Source organism: Trachinotus anak, unplaced genomic scaffold (genome assembly GCF_046630095.1).
Source record: "Trachinotus anak isolate AG129_WGS33_773 ecotype Australia unplaced genomic scaffold, CSIRO_AGI_Tana_v1 ptg000009l, whole genome shotgun sequence".
Lineage (NCBI taxonomy): Eukaryota > Metazoa > Chordata > Actinopteri > Carangiformes > Carangidae > Trachinotus > Trachinotus anak.
The window spans coordinates 18,652,604-18,669,980 of record NW_027273860.1 but is presented as its reverse complement, the minus strand read 5'-3'; the positions used below and the strand labels follow the sequence as shown (position 1 = coordinate 18,669,980).

At 42.6% G+C, this 17,377-nt stretch overlaps 1 protein-coding gene across 5 annotated transcripts in view; it reads right to left on the bottom strand.

Moving 5' to 3' along the window:
• Positions 1-14,336: 14,336 nt before the first annotated feature.
• The window catches only part of znf438 (zinc finger protein 438), a 50,456-nt gene continuing 47,415 nt past the window's right edge, over positions 14,337-17,377 (bottom strand). For all 5 annotated transcript variants that reach the window (XM_071485661.1, XM_071485659.1, XM_071485658.1 and 2 more), the window contains one exon: positions 14,337-17,326. In XM_071485661.1, the coding sequence (XP_071341762.1) occupies positions 16,738-17,326 (589 nt within the window). In that variant the 3' untranslated portion in view covers positions 14,337-16,737. The remainder of the gene's footprint in view (positions 17,327-17,377) is intronic.

Below are 17,377 nucleotides of genomic sequence, written 5' to 3'. Positions count from 1 at the left end.
TTCCAATTGATTTCACATTTAAAACTAGCTCCAATTTGACCAGCACAACAATAAAATGCTGCTAATATAGTGATGCATCACTATTAACAGACTAATATTGAAAAGCTGGTGACATTACGTGGCAAGCAGGTTTTAAATTTAACTCAGTGTGGCTGCTGGTTAATTAGTTTACTATTGGACAACATGAAGTTATGTGTTCTGTGTCCCTACGGCCATGGTTGTAACTGAAACTAAGAGGATAATTAGCCAAGCAGCTAGCATGTGCTAACACCAACTTTAAAATCCTCACACACACAGCTGCAGAGAGCTAGCGTTTAACTGCTGGTATCGTCACCCTTCTTTCGCCTGTGTGTCCTAGCAAACACAAATAGCTACGTTTCCTGGTGAGAAGCCTGTGAGGGATCATGTTCTTGCAATAGTGACTCCTGCTGGTAAAATACTACAGAGAAGTAGGCATCATAAGATATGAATTAGAATTACTGCCTTGTGGTTGTATGTCCCTGCTACTCAGACTAGTTTCAGATTACATCCCTGTTTATCCAGAGTCATATAAAATATTCACCATTTGTGTGAATCCCTGTCGTAATTGCTGTGTGAAGTCTTGTGTTATGGCTAAAAAGTGTTTTGTGAGGTCACATTGATCTTGAACTTTGATCTTTGACCACCAACATCTAATCAGTTCATCCTTGAGTCGAAGTGAATGTTTGTACCAAAGAAGAAGAAGGTCCTTCAAGGCGTTACTGAGATATTATGTCCACGAGAATGGGACAGATGGATGGACAACCCAAAAAATGTATTGTTGTTGGGTACAAATCACAATTATAACTCCAGTACTTGTTTGTACTGTGATCTTAGTATAAACTGTATGATGCAGCATCTTTTAAGAAAGGTGAAATAAATCAAATATGGTGCATTCTCTCTTTGTATTTACTGCTGTAATCGGGTTGCACCTCGTAGACAAGCCCTCTTTGTGATCTGCACCTCAGACCAGATCATGTGTCGCTTTAAATATACCTCTGCGGATGGTTCATTTCATGGTCACTTACATACAAGGCAACATACAAGGCATGCAGGATTTAGCGCCTGATTGTGTCACTTCCTGTGTTGCTCAAGTGAAGCAGGTTGAGCTCTAACCGGCTTAGCGTGGAGAAGAATTTCTCCTTTGTGTCCTCACGGCCGGCGGCTTGATGTGGCTGAGCCTCACAGTCTCGGCCCTGACCCTGGGCAGGTGTGTAGACTGCCCCCACCCCACTCCCCCCGCCCCCCACTGCCCTCACACACTTATTCACACACCTACACACACACACACACACACACACACACACACACACTGTACATATACTCACAGAGGTTCTCAGGTTCCTCTGAAACGAGAGACTGGCTAAAGATCTATCAGCAGAAACATCACGAGGTAATGACATACTTAACTCCCTGGTGTGTGTGCATGTGTGTTCTCCTGTGTGTGTGCTGGCACACTTATGTGTGTGCTCACTCATGTTCGCATGTGCACAAAATGCAGCCAGGGCAGCCCACCTCCCCTCCCCTCCTCCCCCCTCCCTCTCCCCCACCTCTCCCTAGCAGCAACTTTTGCCTCGCTTCATTTGCTTCATGGTGAAGGGGCTGATTAAATATTTAAAGTATGGAGTCCTTTCCCTTGGCATCAGGTGTAACTCACTCCTGTAATCTCAGATAGCCTGGTGCACGGCGCAGTAATTATAGCTGAGTTAACCATGTGAGGCTGAGAAGGGGCTACGACAGGCTTTGTTGTTTATGTCTGCTTACACGTTTATAGGCCTGTTTTCACTTTCACTTGCTCCCGTGTGCAGGCACATGGCCTGTTTGCATCCATTCTTGTATGAATTATATTGTTTTGTTGCGAATTGCGAGGTGGCATAATGCATTCAGTACATTTTCTGTTCCGCCAGAACTGCTGTTTGAAAAATCACAACCACTTTCTTTGTCTGTTTGTTTCTCTCCCTGTACAAATGTATAAGGTGTAATTATGGCTTTATTAATGGTTAATAAATCATGTATTAGTGCTTTATAGATTAATTATGTCAGGTTTAGATGTTAATACATATTGAATATTTGAGTTAATTTACAAAAAATATATATTTACAGTGTTTATACACTTAATTATTTATGTTGCCAGAGATAACTATTTGCATATTTATGTTTTACACAATTATTATTTACATATTTGCAAGTTTAAATATTTACATCTGCATCTTTAAAAACAGTTATAGAACTGAGTTAAACCTGACTCAGATGGTTTTATGTCACTGGTACAATGCAGTTGTCATTGCAAAGTCAAAATGGAGAAAACTTGTGGGCTGTAGAAAATGGATCATCATCAAAACACATAAAATATTGGGAAAGTAATGTGAGGAAAGATGTTGGAATCAAAACCAATGATGGAAAAATAAAAACACCAGGCTGTTCACTCACTTCATATGATGCAACTAATACTAGCTTGTTTCTAAAGGGAAGCAGCAAAGGCACCGTGAATGAACAGAACAACATGAAATCTCCTCTCCAGACATGTTTTGTGTTGGAAACACATCTGTGCTTACTTCCTCAGTGAGAAACAATCGGGCCTTATGCCCCGCCCACCACCGTTGCTTGTGCGAGGTTGACAGGTGAGAAAGCAGAGAGTATCAGGATGCTGAAGCTGCATTAGTGCTTGTGCTAATGCAAACTCTCGCTCTCTGTACTGACAAGGGTCCAGGTTTATTTTGCCTGCCCTGATTGGTTCCTTAGATTTGTCACATGTGAATCCCTGGCTGTCTGAATTTTTTTTTTTTGTTTGTTTTTTATTAGACTGTTATTGGTTCACTGCAGTTCCAGGGTGGAAATACTCAGTCATGGCATTGACTCATGATATATCTCACATTAATCATTAAATTGATAAAAATCATTGGACGGGATCTTTATTTCCACAATGTGTTTTAACATAGGCTGTGTTGGTTGTGTTCAAACTAGTGTAAAGTAGTGAAGTAGTTACTAGTTTTGAGGAGTTAAAAAGTCTTTTATAAAGGCTTTTGAATGATCTTCTATCAGGTCTGCACTTGTAAATGAGAAGTTGTTCATACTGTAAATGGATTTTGTCTTAGACTCTCTGCGGGAGAGAGGTAACCCTGCAGAACTGAGCAAGCTTTAAGGAAAAAGCTTTGATAGAGGAGGATGAACACCAACAGAGATTTTTAACTACCTTGCAAACCAGGAGTTTCCTTTGTATTTTATCATTAATAAAGCCATTAGCAACAATTTATAAAAAGAGCCATTAATTAGAAAGTGGTAGAAAATCAAAACCTTTCCAATGAAATGATGAAAAATGCATCATTACAGATGCTCAAAGAAAACCTGCTCTTCTTATAAAAGTTACACCTGAGAGGCACAAAATGCTCACCTGACATTTACAAGGCCCTTTTTTCTTAGGTAAATGAACTAATTTAAAACATTACAATTTAGAAAATCCTGTAATTCACTACAAAAAGTATGAAAAACTACAAGACTCAGGTGAGATACACTGTTATATAAAAATACTTTCACAAAAGTTGTACCCTGTGCTGTGAAGCCTCGTGGACAGCCTCCTTTAATCTTTGAAAACAATGCATTTCCGACTGTGAAGCACAACCTAAGAGCCTTTAAGGGAAGAACAATAGATGGCAGTGTTAGGCACCTCCAAATGTCTGAGCCTAAGCTCTGCTGAACAGACAATTCAGGAGCTGTAAGAAAGTCACAGTGGGCGGCTGGTTGAACATCAAAGCATACACTCACAAAGATACAGTGAAGAGGATATATGCCTAAATGTCTGTTTTGTATGAGGAGTGAATTGTGACTTTAATCCATTTAGCTGCGTACCTCCTCCAAAAAAGATCCCTTGAATGTAAGATGAGTAATAAAGCAAAAGGAGCCACATCCATGCTTTACCTTAATCCCACACACTCTCATTTCTGTCACTAATCTGACAGATTTACACCCTTTTATTACCTGAATATGCCGCCCTCTACATTTCTCACCTCATGGAGAATCCTATTTGAAAATGTTTAAGTTGTAGGACCATTTCTTCATGGTCTCTGAGAACACGTTATCTCAGACAACAGCTGAATAGACTTTGTGGAAAAAGGTGAAACGCTACCTCAAGTAACAGCAAAGGCCTTTTAACTTTTAAGTCCTGCCAGATGTTGAGTTGCAATCCTGAATAAAGTTTCTTGGATTCAGTTGTTATTCCGAAAGGACCCGAAATACAAACCCCACAATTATCCCTCAGAGGAGCTAATAGTGTAAGTTTAGGAAAGATGGCAGTAATAACCCGCTGAAGCAAGAGCCTTTCTGACTGAGTGACAGATTGTGGTTACTCATGTTGTCTTCATGGACCTCTTCGTTCAGGAATTTAGGTTGAAATATTGCTCCATTTCCATTACAGAACATCGAAGGTCCCTCTCTCTGTCTCTGCTGTTCTTGTTCTGCGAAATGCTTTGTTAATCTGTAATGTTGCCAAGGATATTTATGAGTTTCTGGCTAGTGATGCATTCAAATAAACAAACTCCCTCACTGTTTCCACAGCAGGGAGAGTACAGCTCCGCCGTGTATTGTAATGATCAATGAGGGTCTCAGCGTCTGAGCAAATGCAGGGCCTCGTCATGTAGAGCGCTGCTGCGAGGCCCCTCTGAAACATGGCTCGTGTTGTCGCTTTTGGAAACGCTCTAATTTCATACATGTGTGTGTGTGAGGGTGTGAATTCACAAACTATGATCCTCGCTGGCTTGTTTGCCGCAGCTTTTATCATGTGGATTGATGAACTGATTTTGAAGGAATGAATCTGCCGGGCTGAGACGCTTCGCTGATGTAAGTGTTTGACTCTGGTTCTTTCCAGCGGGAACAATGAAGAAGCTCTCCTTCAGCGTTTTACTCTCACCCCGACTCTTTGCATCGCCTCAAATGCACTCTGAGGTGTTTTTTTCACATGTGCTTGGAGAGATGATAGAAAATCACTCAGGTTGTATTGAGTGGGCGGAGGTGAGTTTTCGTGAAACGGCTGTGTGAGAGGTGCTTGTTTTCCCACAAGTCTTCAGGGGATTCCCCTCTCCTTTCTCTGCTGTAAACCAGCATCACCGCACCGCTGATGGACGTCTCTGTTTGGCAGGTGCTCATATACTTGGCGCCTACTGTTGCCCACAGCGATGAGGCTGTCAGGGCAGAATGCCTTCCAAGAGTGCAGGGGAACATTATATTTCACATTATCTCAGAACAATAGGTCATTTCCTGCTCGCTGCAGGCCAGAGAGGCTGATCAGGGGCTGCCAAGCCCCAGGAAGGGAGCACAGACTGCAGGAGAGGTTGGCGTCTGAAAGGGGGGGGGGGGGGTGTATGAAGTTGATGAATTGTTGGGTAGGTGGTTCCAGGGTGGGTGCAAGTTGAACTAACCTGCCAGTTAGTGTGAGCAAGAACAGCCGCAGAGTGTATTTCAGGTCTGATTTGAACAGAAACACGTGTCCATAACTTCAGCGCCTGTTTGACTTTTTTAGCCACACTGTGAGGGTGTCGGGGTGGGGGTGGGGGTGGGTGGGCTCAGTGGATAGCAATGTTAGTATAAATCTTCTTTGATCCAGACTTAAATGTTCTCAACAACTACTGAATAAATTGCCATTATATTTGGTAGAAGACATTCAGAGGATGAATCCTACTGACTTCAGTGGACCCCTGACTTTCTCTCTTGTGCCAACATGAGGTTGACATGTCGAAAGTTGGATGGATTGCCAGTTCCAGTTGGGATGAATTACAATAATTTGGTCCCACATTGTATAAAGGTTGATGTCCATGTGTTTTTTGATTATAAAGGAGGTCTAGGTTCTATATTAATACTGTGAAAGTATCAAAGCCTCAGTCCACAGAGAAATGCACACAGCCTGTATTCAGAAACTGAGCCTTAAAATGAGCTGTCAGGACTTCTGGAACTTTGTGATGTCACAACAAAGCAGTCACTGCTCTCAGCCATGCCCCAGGCCCCGCCCACCTGGACCCACCATCCAACCTTGCAGGATTTGGTGTCTCAGTGTTTACCTGAAATCTGATGTGTTTTTATTCAATCACTCTGAGCCTCTCCTCTGATTGGCTCACTGACCTGTTGTTACCAGAGCTCCAGATAGAAGCCTCAGAGAGAAGATGTAAAACTACACTGAGATGGTTTTTGGTTTTTAAAACCACAAACATATCTTCTGATGGATATCAACACTTCAGATAAAACACAGGAAAAGTGTAAAATATGAGAATTCTAATGTTTAATGTATCACAATCAATAAATCAACTTTAATTTGTCTTTTTTTATTATTTTATGACCAAATACCTGCAATGCTTATTCCCACCTGATTAAATATGTGCACATCATCACAGTGGGCATGTTGCCTGTTTTACCCTGAATTGGTTGGAGAGTATTAAAAACAACTGTAATCATTCTGAGGAAACTGGTAAAACTCACAGATTTCAACACACTGTGGTTACATGAGGACCAACTGGGAGTAAATCGGGGTCACTGGGTCACTCTCGACCTCACCCAGATCCATCCAACTATTAGGGGCGGGCGCCAAATGCTTTGCAACCCCTGGAAATACCTTTTCATTGAGCGCTCTTTTTCTCTCACTCACATCTTTCTTTGGGTTGCGTAACTGCGCTTGTGTTGTATTATTGAAACGTTTGGCTCTGATTAGTGCAGCAGATGAAACGGCTAAATGCTAATGTGTGATTTCCCAGGGGGCCGCCCAGCTTCATGGACTGCAGGTGTTTGTAGGAGGAGGAGGAGGGTTTTTAAAGTGCATCAATGCCAATTACGCCCAGCATTGTTTGCATTTTCTGTTACTCATTGAGGCAGGTAAACACTGCAGGGTTGCTCCTGAAGTATTTTTGAGGTGGCTGCAGATGCCCGGTGCAGTTGGTACTGGACCCCTCCTCCCTTTGCACATGAGGTGTGTGAGCTGTTAAAACCAGTCAGGCATTAAATATGAGAAATGTTGGGAGCACCACAGCCTCTACTTGGCTCTGCTGTAGCGAGTAACGTGGTATTGATTATCTTGATGGACACAAACCCTCCCACGCATCAGCCCTAGGTCACAGAGCCATTGTTTTCTCCTCGGTAATATCTGAGATACCTGAGCATTTATTTCAACATCTGAGCATCACAGGTCGAAGGTCATTCTGCTTTACATTTGTGTTTAAAGATGTTTTTACAGCTCTGGCTCAGGAGGAGTGCCGAAGGCTTTCAGCTGTATGGTATCCTGTGAGCAAACCCAGCTGCCTTCAGGATGATGTTTTCAGGGTCCAAGGTGTATAACTCTCTTTTACCGTCTTGTTTCATTCTGCCACTCCTCTTTCCAATCCCTCCATCTCCATCCTTCTGGGACGGACTGTTCTTTTTTTTTCTGCTGTGCTGAGCAGGCAGGCAGGCAGCAGTGCCGAGCCTCCCGGCCTCCCTTCTCTTCTCCTTCATTTAATTTTTTCTACAGTACATCGCCGCAGATTTATCACCTCGCACCATATTCTCCCAAAAGCGTCGGAAACGGAGGGGAATTATTCCTGGGTCCTGACAGGGGGGCCTCAGGGTGGGGAGAGGGGGGTGGGGGGGAAATGAGTGTTGTGAAGAAGGAAAGGAAAGTGGATGCTTGAGACGGGGTCTGAAAAATGTGACTCATGTAAACGCTGCCGAGGAGAAAAAAAGGGGGATGAGTGTAATTGATTCTGACGACCTGGGTAGGATGGCGGTCTTCCCCAGGGGAGGGAGACGGTGAGCGGATTCCTGCCAGAGTCATCATTGTGGGGGAAGGGACAGAGGACAAGACAGAGGTGGAGGTGTGGAGAATATATTTCTCTCTCTTTTTGACACGCACACATTGTCATAGGTGACTTTTTGGGGCTATTACACAGACTTGCACTCATTTCCTGGAGACGTACCCTAATTCCATCCACCACTTGCCTGATCCTAACATTAAAGGTCTCATATTTTACACTTTCCCTGTGTTTTATCTGAAGTGTTGATATCCATAAGAAGATATATTTGTAGTTTTAAGAACCAAGAACCATCTCAGTGTAGTTTTACATCTCATCTCTCAGGCTTCTCTCTGGAGCTCTAGTAACAACAGGTCTGTTAGCCAATCAGAAGAGAGGCTCAGATCCTCTTTTCTGATTGGCTGACTGTTTTCTGAGTGATTTCAGCTAAACACTCAAAGAAACCAACTTCTGCAAGGTTGGGCACTGGGTCCAGGTGGGATGACTGACTGAGAGCAGTCACTGCTTTGTTGGGACATCACAAAGTGCCAGGAGTCCTGACAGCCCGTTTTAAGGCTCAGTTTTTGAATACAGGCTGTGTGCATTTTGTCCATGAATTGCACACTTTGATACTTTCACAGTATTTATATGGCTCCCAAACCTGCTTTATAATCAAGAAAGAGGTGGACAGCTCACTTTCTACAATATGGAACCTTTAACCTAACCCTGATTTTAACCACTGACTTGGGGACACAGCTTAATTGTTCCCTGTTGGACACACTGTCCCCAATTAACTGGTCTTTAATCTGAAAGTCCCCAAAAGTAGCCTATAACACACTCACACACACATTACCATTTAGTCCAACGCACCCTCGTTCCATCACAGTTTGGATAAAATGCACTGAATCCAGACCAGCCCTCCTACTCAATCTTTAGTTAACAGCGTAAGATGTTACATATGCATGAGCTAATTAAGCTATCAAATCAGAGACTTCCCCACCTGTCTGTTTTAGTCTTAATTGAAGGTGGGAGATAAAAGAAATGATTTGATTAAGACAGGCTTCAGCTCTAAAATCAAATTCTCTTTTTCTCGTTCGTACAGTTATGTGCACAAGAACTCTCTTCCTCTTATTAGTCCACGCCCACGGCTCCTTGGAGCCAGACTAAATAAATAAATTACTGATTCAGATGCCTGCTTACTTGCTAACCTTGTTAGCTATTGCACTCCAGCAAACAGAAAGCTCCTCGTTTGTGTGTGAGTGTGTGTGTGTCTGGAATGATTGTATTGATGATTGTTATATCTGTTTGCGTGTGTGTATGCTCATACGAAGGGTCCATTTGTCCTCCAGCAGGCTTGATTCATTAACCTTATGTGTAAGACTGCTCAGTAAATGTAGGTTACCGCTCAGGCAGACGTAATTCCCCAAAGGCAAAGAGCGGCATTAGCATCCAGTTATCTCGCCACATTCCCCGGAGCTAACATGACTCCAGAAAGATGCTCTGTGTCTCGTTTGAATTCTGCTGGACACCCACACACACACTCATACGCTACCGCACACACAGGTAGCAGAAATAGAAGCTGATGTGAGAGTAGAGGAATGAGGACAGGAGAGGGGTAAAATAGGCCCACCATGACAGAATAAAGACAACCTTTTCCTGTGATTTTTATCAACTCCTGGAGGTTCGGCGCAGATGTTTTGAACGCAAGGTGAGCTGCACTTGATTTTATTTACTCATCAGTCAAGGAGAAACACAGGATCAGACAGAATCAGACCTTTATCCTGCCAGATCCAGAGCCTTTACACTGAGTATAGACTTTGAGTTATATGAGAGGAGAGGAGAGGATTGGAACAGATGGCTGGAGTCCCCCTGGGCGAACGGCGCTTACCCCACTGAACACTGGGAGCTCTTGACCATCTGGACCAAAAGCAATGAGCAGCATCCCCTCAGCGGATTTCCCATTGAAGAGACATGGAAAAGGGGAGGCAGACTCACTCGAAGCAATGTCACCAACATACTGTCCATCAGTTCCATGTAGGAATAACATGTCCCACATAGCCCACCATAGGGTTGAGCAATCAGATCTGTTGCTCCTCTTGTACAGGAATGAATGAGGTACATGCTGGGTTGGAGGCTGAGACAAAAATGCATTTGTCAACCTGTTCTCTGACTATTTCTGACATTACACACACAGAATTGTTAAGAAAATGCCCTTTTCATAGATGCTCCATCCGTCCTTCCATGTAAGCACTTGCTGGAATGTATGAAGTTGGAGAGATTGGTTAAACCTGCTCCTGTGTTTAATTTTAAGTATCCATCCACATTTGCATGATGGCAACTGGGGGGATCTATAAACTGTAAATAAATATGGATGTAGGCTTTCTGACCTCACTTCTGTTTCTGAAGAGCGGTTTTGAAGCTCAGAGTGGACTGCTCTGCTGTCGCCGTCTTGGCAGTGCCTGACTCCACCTGCTGATCCCAAACTGGGCAAAGAGGTGAGGCGTGTGTGGAGACTTTGGTGAAGCATACTCTCACCCACCTGTCACTCAAAGGCCACAATCTCAATTCTGCTGAATTTTAAGCTTTAATTAAATTCAAACAGGTGAGTTACATAAAAATGTACCCCCCGTACAGTTGTCATGAAAGAGGAAATTAGCTACAAAGACCAAAATCGTTTTTTGTACCAGGCTGTAAACATGTTTATTTCTGCTGTAAAGTTGGAAATATTAACATGGGAGTCTATGGGCACTTTTGGAGCATATGGCCTCAAGTGGTCATTTGAGGAACTGCAGCATGTTGGCTTCATTTTTTCAGCCTCTTGGCAGGAACATGAAAGACACACATTTCTTTTAGTTATTTATACAGATTTGATTAATATGTTTTTTAAGAACATGAACCCTGGGGACAGATGTGAGCAGCACTGTGAACAAACCTGTGTGATGAAGTCAAATACTGCAGCAGCTGTGTATGTCATCATCTCAACAACAACACCACGGTGACCTCCTTGGGTTAATTTAGTTAGGCTTACTGCAGTCAGTGAGGTCAATGAGGATTCATACTGAAAATCATAGGGAAATTTCATTTAGTGCATCTTTAGCTTCTGAAAAGAAACATTGAATAATTACAGAATAATTTAATTCAGATCCTTCAGATTTGATTTGATAGCTCAAACGTGGAGAGGGTTTAGCAAATACACAGAGACAGATATAAAGCCGTGGCCTCCACCCACACCTCCTTCTCCCATGATGTTAGATCAGGAAGGAGAAATAAAGAAACTGAACCTCATCATTTGTCAAGACAGTGGGCTATGTGATTGGATAAATGTATGTACACATCTGCAAGCTTGAGACGAGCCATCAAATATATGGCTTTAGTTTTATTTCAAATAGATTTTAAAAATCCTTTTTTTTCTGGCAAATATTTGTCATATCCTGAAACATAACTGACCAACTGACACTAGGACACAGGATTAGAACTTGATGTATAATAATTATAATAAATAATAATTATAATCTGTGCCACTGTTATCAAATGTGATGGTAAAAATGAAGCACCAGCCTTTCACAAGCTTAATGATTCCTTCACTGGGGTTCACTGGAAGCCTCTGCACTCATATTATCTGCTTTATTGCTATTTAAAAAGGTTTCTGCAGACTATTATCACTACAGGTACAGTCTACATAACACTGACAACAACAAACATTGTTCCTTATTGTGTTGCCTGAAACAACGTTTTATACATAAGGATTCAGATACATGATTATGGGAATAACACATTCCCCAGAGGTGTCTCCTTGTCTTTCTCCTCTTCATGAAACTGACACAAGCACTGACTCTGGATCCCATTCAACACAGTGTTGCAGTGATGTCCCTGCACCTGCTCACTCTCCTGAGGTGTCCCCTTCTCTGCCCCATTTAGAGCCACAGCCCGGCTCGGATCGATGCCTCTCTCCAGCCGCCAGTCATCAATTATTAACCTGATCAGCCCTGCTGCTCATTAGATGACTAATCTGGGAGGGTGAGGAGAGACGGGGCGCTTTGAAACCTGAGACCGAGAGGCAGCGGGGAAGGGAAGGGCGGATCACATCTCCAGATCGAGGGAGAGATGGAGGGAGAGTTCATAGATGTGGGATTACCGATTTGTACATCTAAGTCCTGACATCCAGGAGGGTTTATAAATCTTTGATGAAACCATAGAATCACTTTGATGAATGTGCACACGTATCACCAACATATTGCACGTGCCGACAGAAGCTTCACGGGTGTTAGTGTATTAAGACAGACTGGCAACAGAGCAAGCATCAAAAGTGAGAAGTGAGAAAGCGTGAGTAGAGCTCACATTAGCCAGCAGATTGCACGTTGCACTCTCGTTACACCCCAAGTTGCTCTCGAGACCATCTCTGGTCAGTGTGGGTCACATTTTTACTGTCCCATAAATCTCCCACTGCTTTCTCCCAGCGACGCCAGTGTTGTTATTTCAAGTCTCCCTGCATGTTGTTTAGCGGTGTAGATTCCATTCAGCTATGTCTGCACATCAGGCTTAAATGACAGAGAGACAGCACATGTAAAAGCTAAACAGGTACACGCAAAGTCAGAACATTTCTTCTGGCATAAGTGGATCAACATGATCAACATTAAAAAAAAGCAGTGAAACTGTGTGCCCCTCAGCTTCCTCACTCAGGCTAAACACTTCCAGGTAGTGTTGAAGGGGGTGTAACTCAAAGAAAGAAAGAAGGTAGGAGAGAAGGAAAGAGAGCAGCCCACAGTTCTCCTTCTTTCCCACTGATCATGTACAAGCGGGTGGGATGGGGTGGGGTGGGAAGGGGGGCTTTGATCTCTCCTGTCCCCCTGAGAGCCACAGTGAGGTGGGAGTGCAGTGTGACGGCTGTGGTGCACGTTAGCTCTGATTAAAGGGAAATATGCATCACCGTATAGCGCTTTCCTTTTTATCTGCGACTGCGATGTAGTGCGATGGCGATGCTAGATTGGGGCCCGGTATGTACTGATGTCGCAGCTTTATCTTGTGTTCCACCGGAGCTGAAACCCACCTGAAGTTGAATCACTGTCATTTGAAACCTTTGAGACCTTGTAAAGCAGTTTGAAGAAGTTGAGGAGCTGACGTAAACCCAGCTATGGTTGTTTTGTGTCGGGGAGTTGGGGCCTGTTGCTTGTTTGACTAGCAGCAGAAACCACACTAGAAGTGCCCTTTGACCCTTGATGCGGGGTTGTATTTTCTTCCAAATCAATTAAAGCTGAGGACCTGCATTCCACACTGGTGTGACAATGATTACCACAGCTGGTCCTGCAACAGAGTACAGAGCATTTGGTTCTGATGGCATGGTGACTAATAAAAAGTGCATTCTTGAATGTGCAACTTATTTGTGCCTCTTTGTTGTCTGAGAGTTTCAGAAGTGGTTTAGTGTTTCCTTTTATTCTAAATGCATCTTAGCAATGCAGAAAAAGAGGAATGAGCAGACAGAGGGGAAAAAATACAGATCATTATTGTCATCTCCATTCATTAAATATGAAGCCATCAAAAGGCATACAGTTATTGTATTTATGCTCCTCTCTGAACATGGCAACCTCACCTTTCTCTGAACCTGAGCAGTCTTACCTTGATCCGTTTTTAAGCCATTTTTTGCTCTGGGGTTCCTGTGTGGTACATCTACCAAAAGAGACACAGCAATGTGCATTAAAACCAAAAAGCAGAAAGTAGGTCTGATTATTTTATGATGCTTTAGGAGACAGATGGAGGGGCGGGGCACAGAGGTAAGGCATATGTAGGCTCCTAAAAGCCCTTTGGCTAACCCAATACGCTTGACCCTTACATAGCACATACCTTTCCAGAGTAAAATATCAGTCCCATCCCCTGAATCAATTCTGGTGAAGACAGTGACTCAGTCCTCTCGTCTGCCCCCTCAACCCGAAACTCAGTCTGTCATTTCACAGGAGATGAGACATTCCAATCAGCCCCAGCTGTACTTTGTGCTCGGTGCTAATTAGCATGGCAGCATGTTAGCTTGTTGATATTAGCATTTAACTCCAAGCACTTCACAGAACTGGTAGCACAGATGCTGCTTGTTATCATTGTAAACTCAATATCTTTAGGTTTTGTCAGCCAGACAAAACAAGCAATTTGAAGATGTCGCTTTTGGTTTTTGTGACATTTTGTAGACCCAACAATTAATCATTAATAATTATAAACAGTTGTTGGTTGCAGCCCTAGTTTTTACCTTTGTTTGACAGATATATTTTGCTTTTGTCTTATAATTGTACCTTATTTCCAGAAAATTGTTAAAGGAGATTCTCACTTGTGTGGCTCAGATATTCACTGGGCAGACTCTGGTCTGGGCCCAGACTGGGAACAACCTGAATGACACAACAGTTTCACATCACCTCAGCTGTCATCTTGCAGTTGCTTGTAGCTTCAGTTGGCTCAGTGGTGGAGGCAGCAGCTCAGGTTGACAAAGTAAATGGCCTGTTCAAAGTGGACTGAAATGCTTTTCATGTAACATAGTTTTAAAGTTTTGACCTTGAACATGGACTTGTATCAGATTGTAATGAAACAGTCACAAAGTCCTCAACAAAGCATATCTTTATTCTCATAAACATCATGTTCTTCGGGTACACAAACAGAGCACAAACACTTTCAGTCTTTTTTTTTTTTGGACACAGTCAACATATTAAGTGAGCCAAACACATTATATCACCTAGTGTGGGGTTTTTCACTTTCTGACTTGTGCTGACAGTCGTATGTGTTTCTCGTCTAACTGAGGAAAGAAGAGTCTGACCCTTAATTCTGTCACTTCCTGGTTTGTGTTGAGGGCATGGAAACAAAGGACAGTTCACTGATGAACACGTAAACATGGCATTCAATGAACAGCAGTACTGTAGTTTACTGTAGTTTACTCACTCAGTGCGACATGTACACATCAGTGCTTTGCCCTTCGTTCACAGTCCTACGCTTTGTGTCAGACACATAAGGACAGCTCTGCATGGCTTTTGTTGCCAGTTTTGGCAATGATATATTCATCTCTTGTTTCCCTCCTGCACTGTGACAGAACAAAGCAGCTGATTCACTAGTTACTCTATGTAAATATATATATGATTTTTTTCCTCAATATATCTATATATTCTATATCTATATAAGTCTATATAGCATATACTTTTGGTAGGGTTTTTAAAACATTCAGGTACATTCACTTGACCCTGTGATATTTTTTTATGTGAAAGATAAACACAGACAAATGGTAACAGAGGTACTTGCCATGTAGTAATGAACTCCCAACCAAGGAACAAGACGTTACACATCCTCGAAATGAGGAGAACCAAACATAACAAATGTCTCAGTGCTGGTTCTTTAAGGACCAACTACAAGCATAAATATACTAAAAGATCTGTATTAATCTAGAGTATAAAATAGCATATTTTTCTGGACTTGACAACGATTTATATTAGCTCTGATCATAGAGTCTGGGTGCACACAATTCCACAGGTGCATACATGAGCTGGCAACGACAGGTAGGCAATTCGATGGTTTCCTTTGCGTGTTTACTAAATCAACAAACAGTTTTCTGTCAGTGGTTAAAAAGCTTAAATGCAAAACTCACTTCTACAATCACTAGTGTGAATAGACCCTTGGCATATCATAGAATACACATAGAGGCATTAATCAACAAGTCAAGGAGACAGAACTTGGCCTACAGAGGACCATACTGATGATAAGCCACATTACGCATGAACAATTTTTTTTTTTTCAGAAGGCCACAAGGATGTCACTTGGGTGCTGGTTAGAAAAGTGTTTCTTCAAGTTGACAGAGGACCCTAATACTGCCCTTAGTCAGACTGATTAAGTTCAAGTCATAACTGAAAATATTGATTTTTCTGTTACACAAGCAATGTTACACAAAAGGACTGTACAGATACTGATTTCTTTTAACCTGTAATAATCCAAGGCCAGTAGATAAATTGTCAGACAGTGTGACAGTAGACAGTGTGCCCTTGTTATGAGATTTACATTTCTCAGTATTTTATAAGATCAGTTCACCCAAATCAAAAGATACAAGCAAAAAACACATTTCACACTTTCCCATGGTGCTATTCAGCCTTGCAGATCAATTTGGTCGTTTCAGCTGATGTCAAAGATGTCATGTTTGAGATTTCTGCCTGGACTCCAACACAACAAAGGTCAATTAAATTTTGTTTGTAGAAGTCACAGCATTTAAAAATGACATTTTATAAAGTGAACACTATTTGTCTTCAAAGAAAAGAACTGGCCTTAGGATGCTGACCATGAATTGCAACGACTCTGGTTTGAATCCAGTCAAAGACCTTTTCTGCATCTCTCTCTCTCATTTCTTTTCATGACTCTACCAACCATAAAATACCAAAACCAATGTTGTTGCTTAACTTTTGAAATCTAATTTTTTTATTAGATCGGAGGCAGAAGTCTCAGTGTTGATATCTCAAAAACTGAGCACATAAGACCAAATTATATGCATGGCTAGATACCACAAGGGGTAAGTGTTTGGGTGAAATGACCGTTTAACAGTTTTACTGTGTCAGCTTGGTTATAAATTACCCTTTTAGTTACATTTAAATAAGCAGTAGAAAAAAATAATCATCTAATTTCCAACAAGATATTAAATACATACCTCCAAACAAAATGAAGTAAAAAAAAAACAACAACAGTGCAATCAAAATAACACGGAAAATAATATTGTTTATAAAATTGGATTCTCTGACCTAGAGAGAATATCTCTTATGAAATATAACCCAAAGATCAAATTTCACCAGTGGCTTGATATTGTTTCTCCTTTCTTTTGGACCAAGTCAAATGCCTGAACTGGTGAAAGATGAAACTAGTGCTAAAAGACATAAGAGACACTCTCCATCCCTGTGCTGCTGATTGTTAGGACTGAGTGTGTATGAGGAGGAGCCACAGTGAAGGGCTCCATGCCCCCCAAGGGCTAGACTGGTTAGTGTGGGCTGAGAGCAGGAGTGTCCAGATCCCGGTCCACCTCACACTCTTCCTGGCCAGAGTAGGTGCTAAGGGCGTCCCAAAGCAGGCTAGGTTTCTCACAGTGGTGGCAACTCCTCCAGTGCTCCATAACTCCTTCTTTAGTGTCCAGCACCTCGCTGCACAGCACGCAGTTAAAGGCTGCACCTGCCGCAAGGACACCAACTCCTCCACCACTATCTGGTGATGAGATGGTTGCACTGTCCTCCCCCTCTGTTCCTCGGTGGTGGGACATGATGTGCCTCTTAAGCTTGGAGAAGGAGAAGAACTCCTCGTCGCAGTTGCCACACTTGACCAGGTTACGTTTCTCATTGAGTTGCCGCCAATAGTGAGCAGCATGCTTCACCAGTTCATTCTCAGCTTCGCGGCCACCCCGCAGGGGTTGGCCGTCATAAAGTCGAACCTGGACCTCTTCCCTGTGCACATAAAGTAAGTGCATCTTCATGTCAGCAAAGGTGGGAGTGATTGCCTGACAACGACCACATTTGATCTGCAGCTCCACGGGGTCTTCATGGTCCTGCTCATCTGATGGCTCTGGGGAGTTAGCCCTGGTGAGGAGAATGAATAATGTTTTTAAAACATAAAAGCTGCACCAAAGT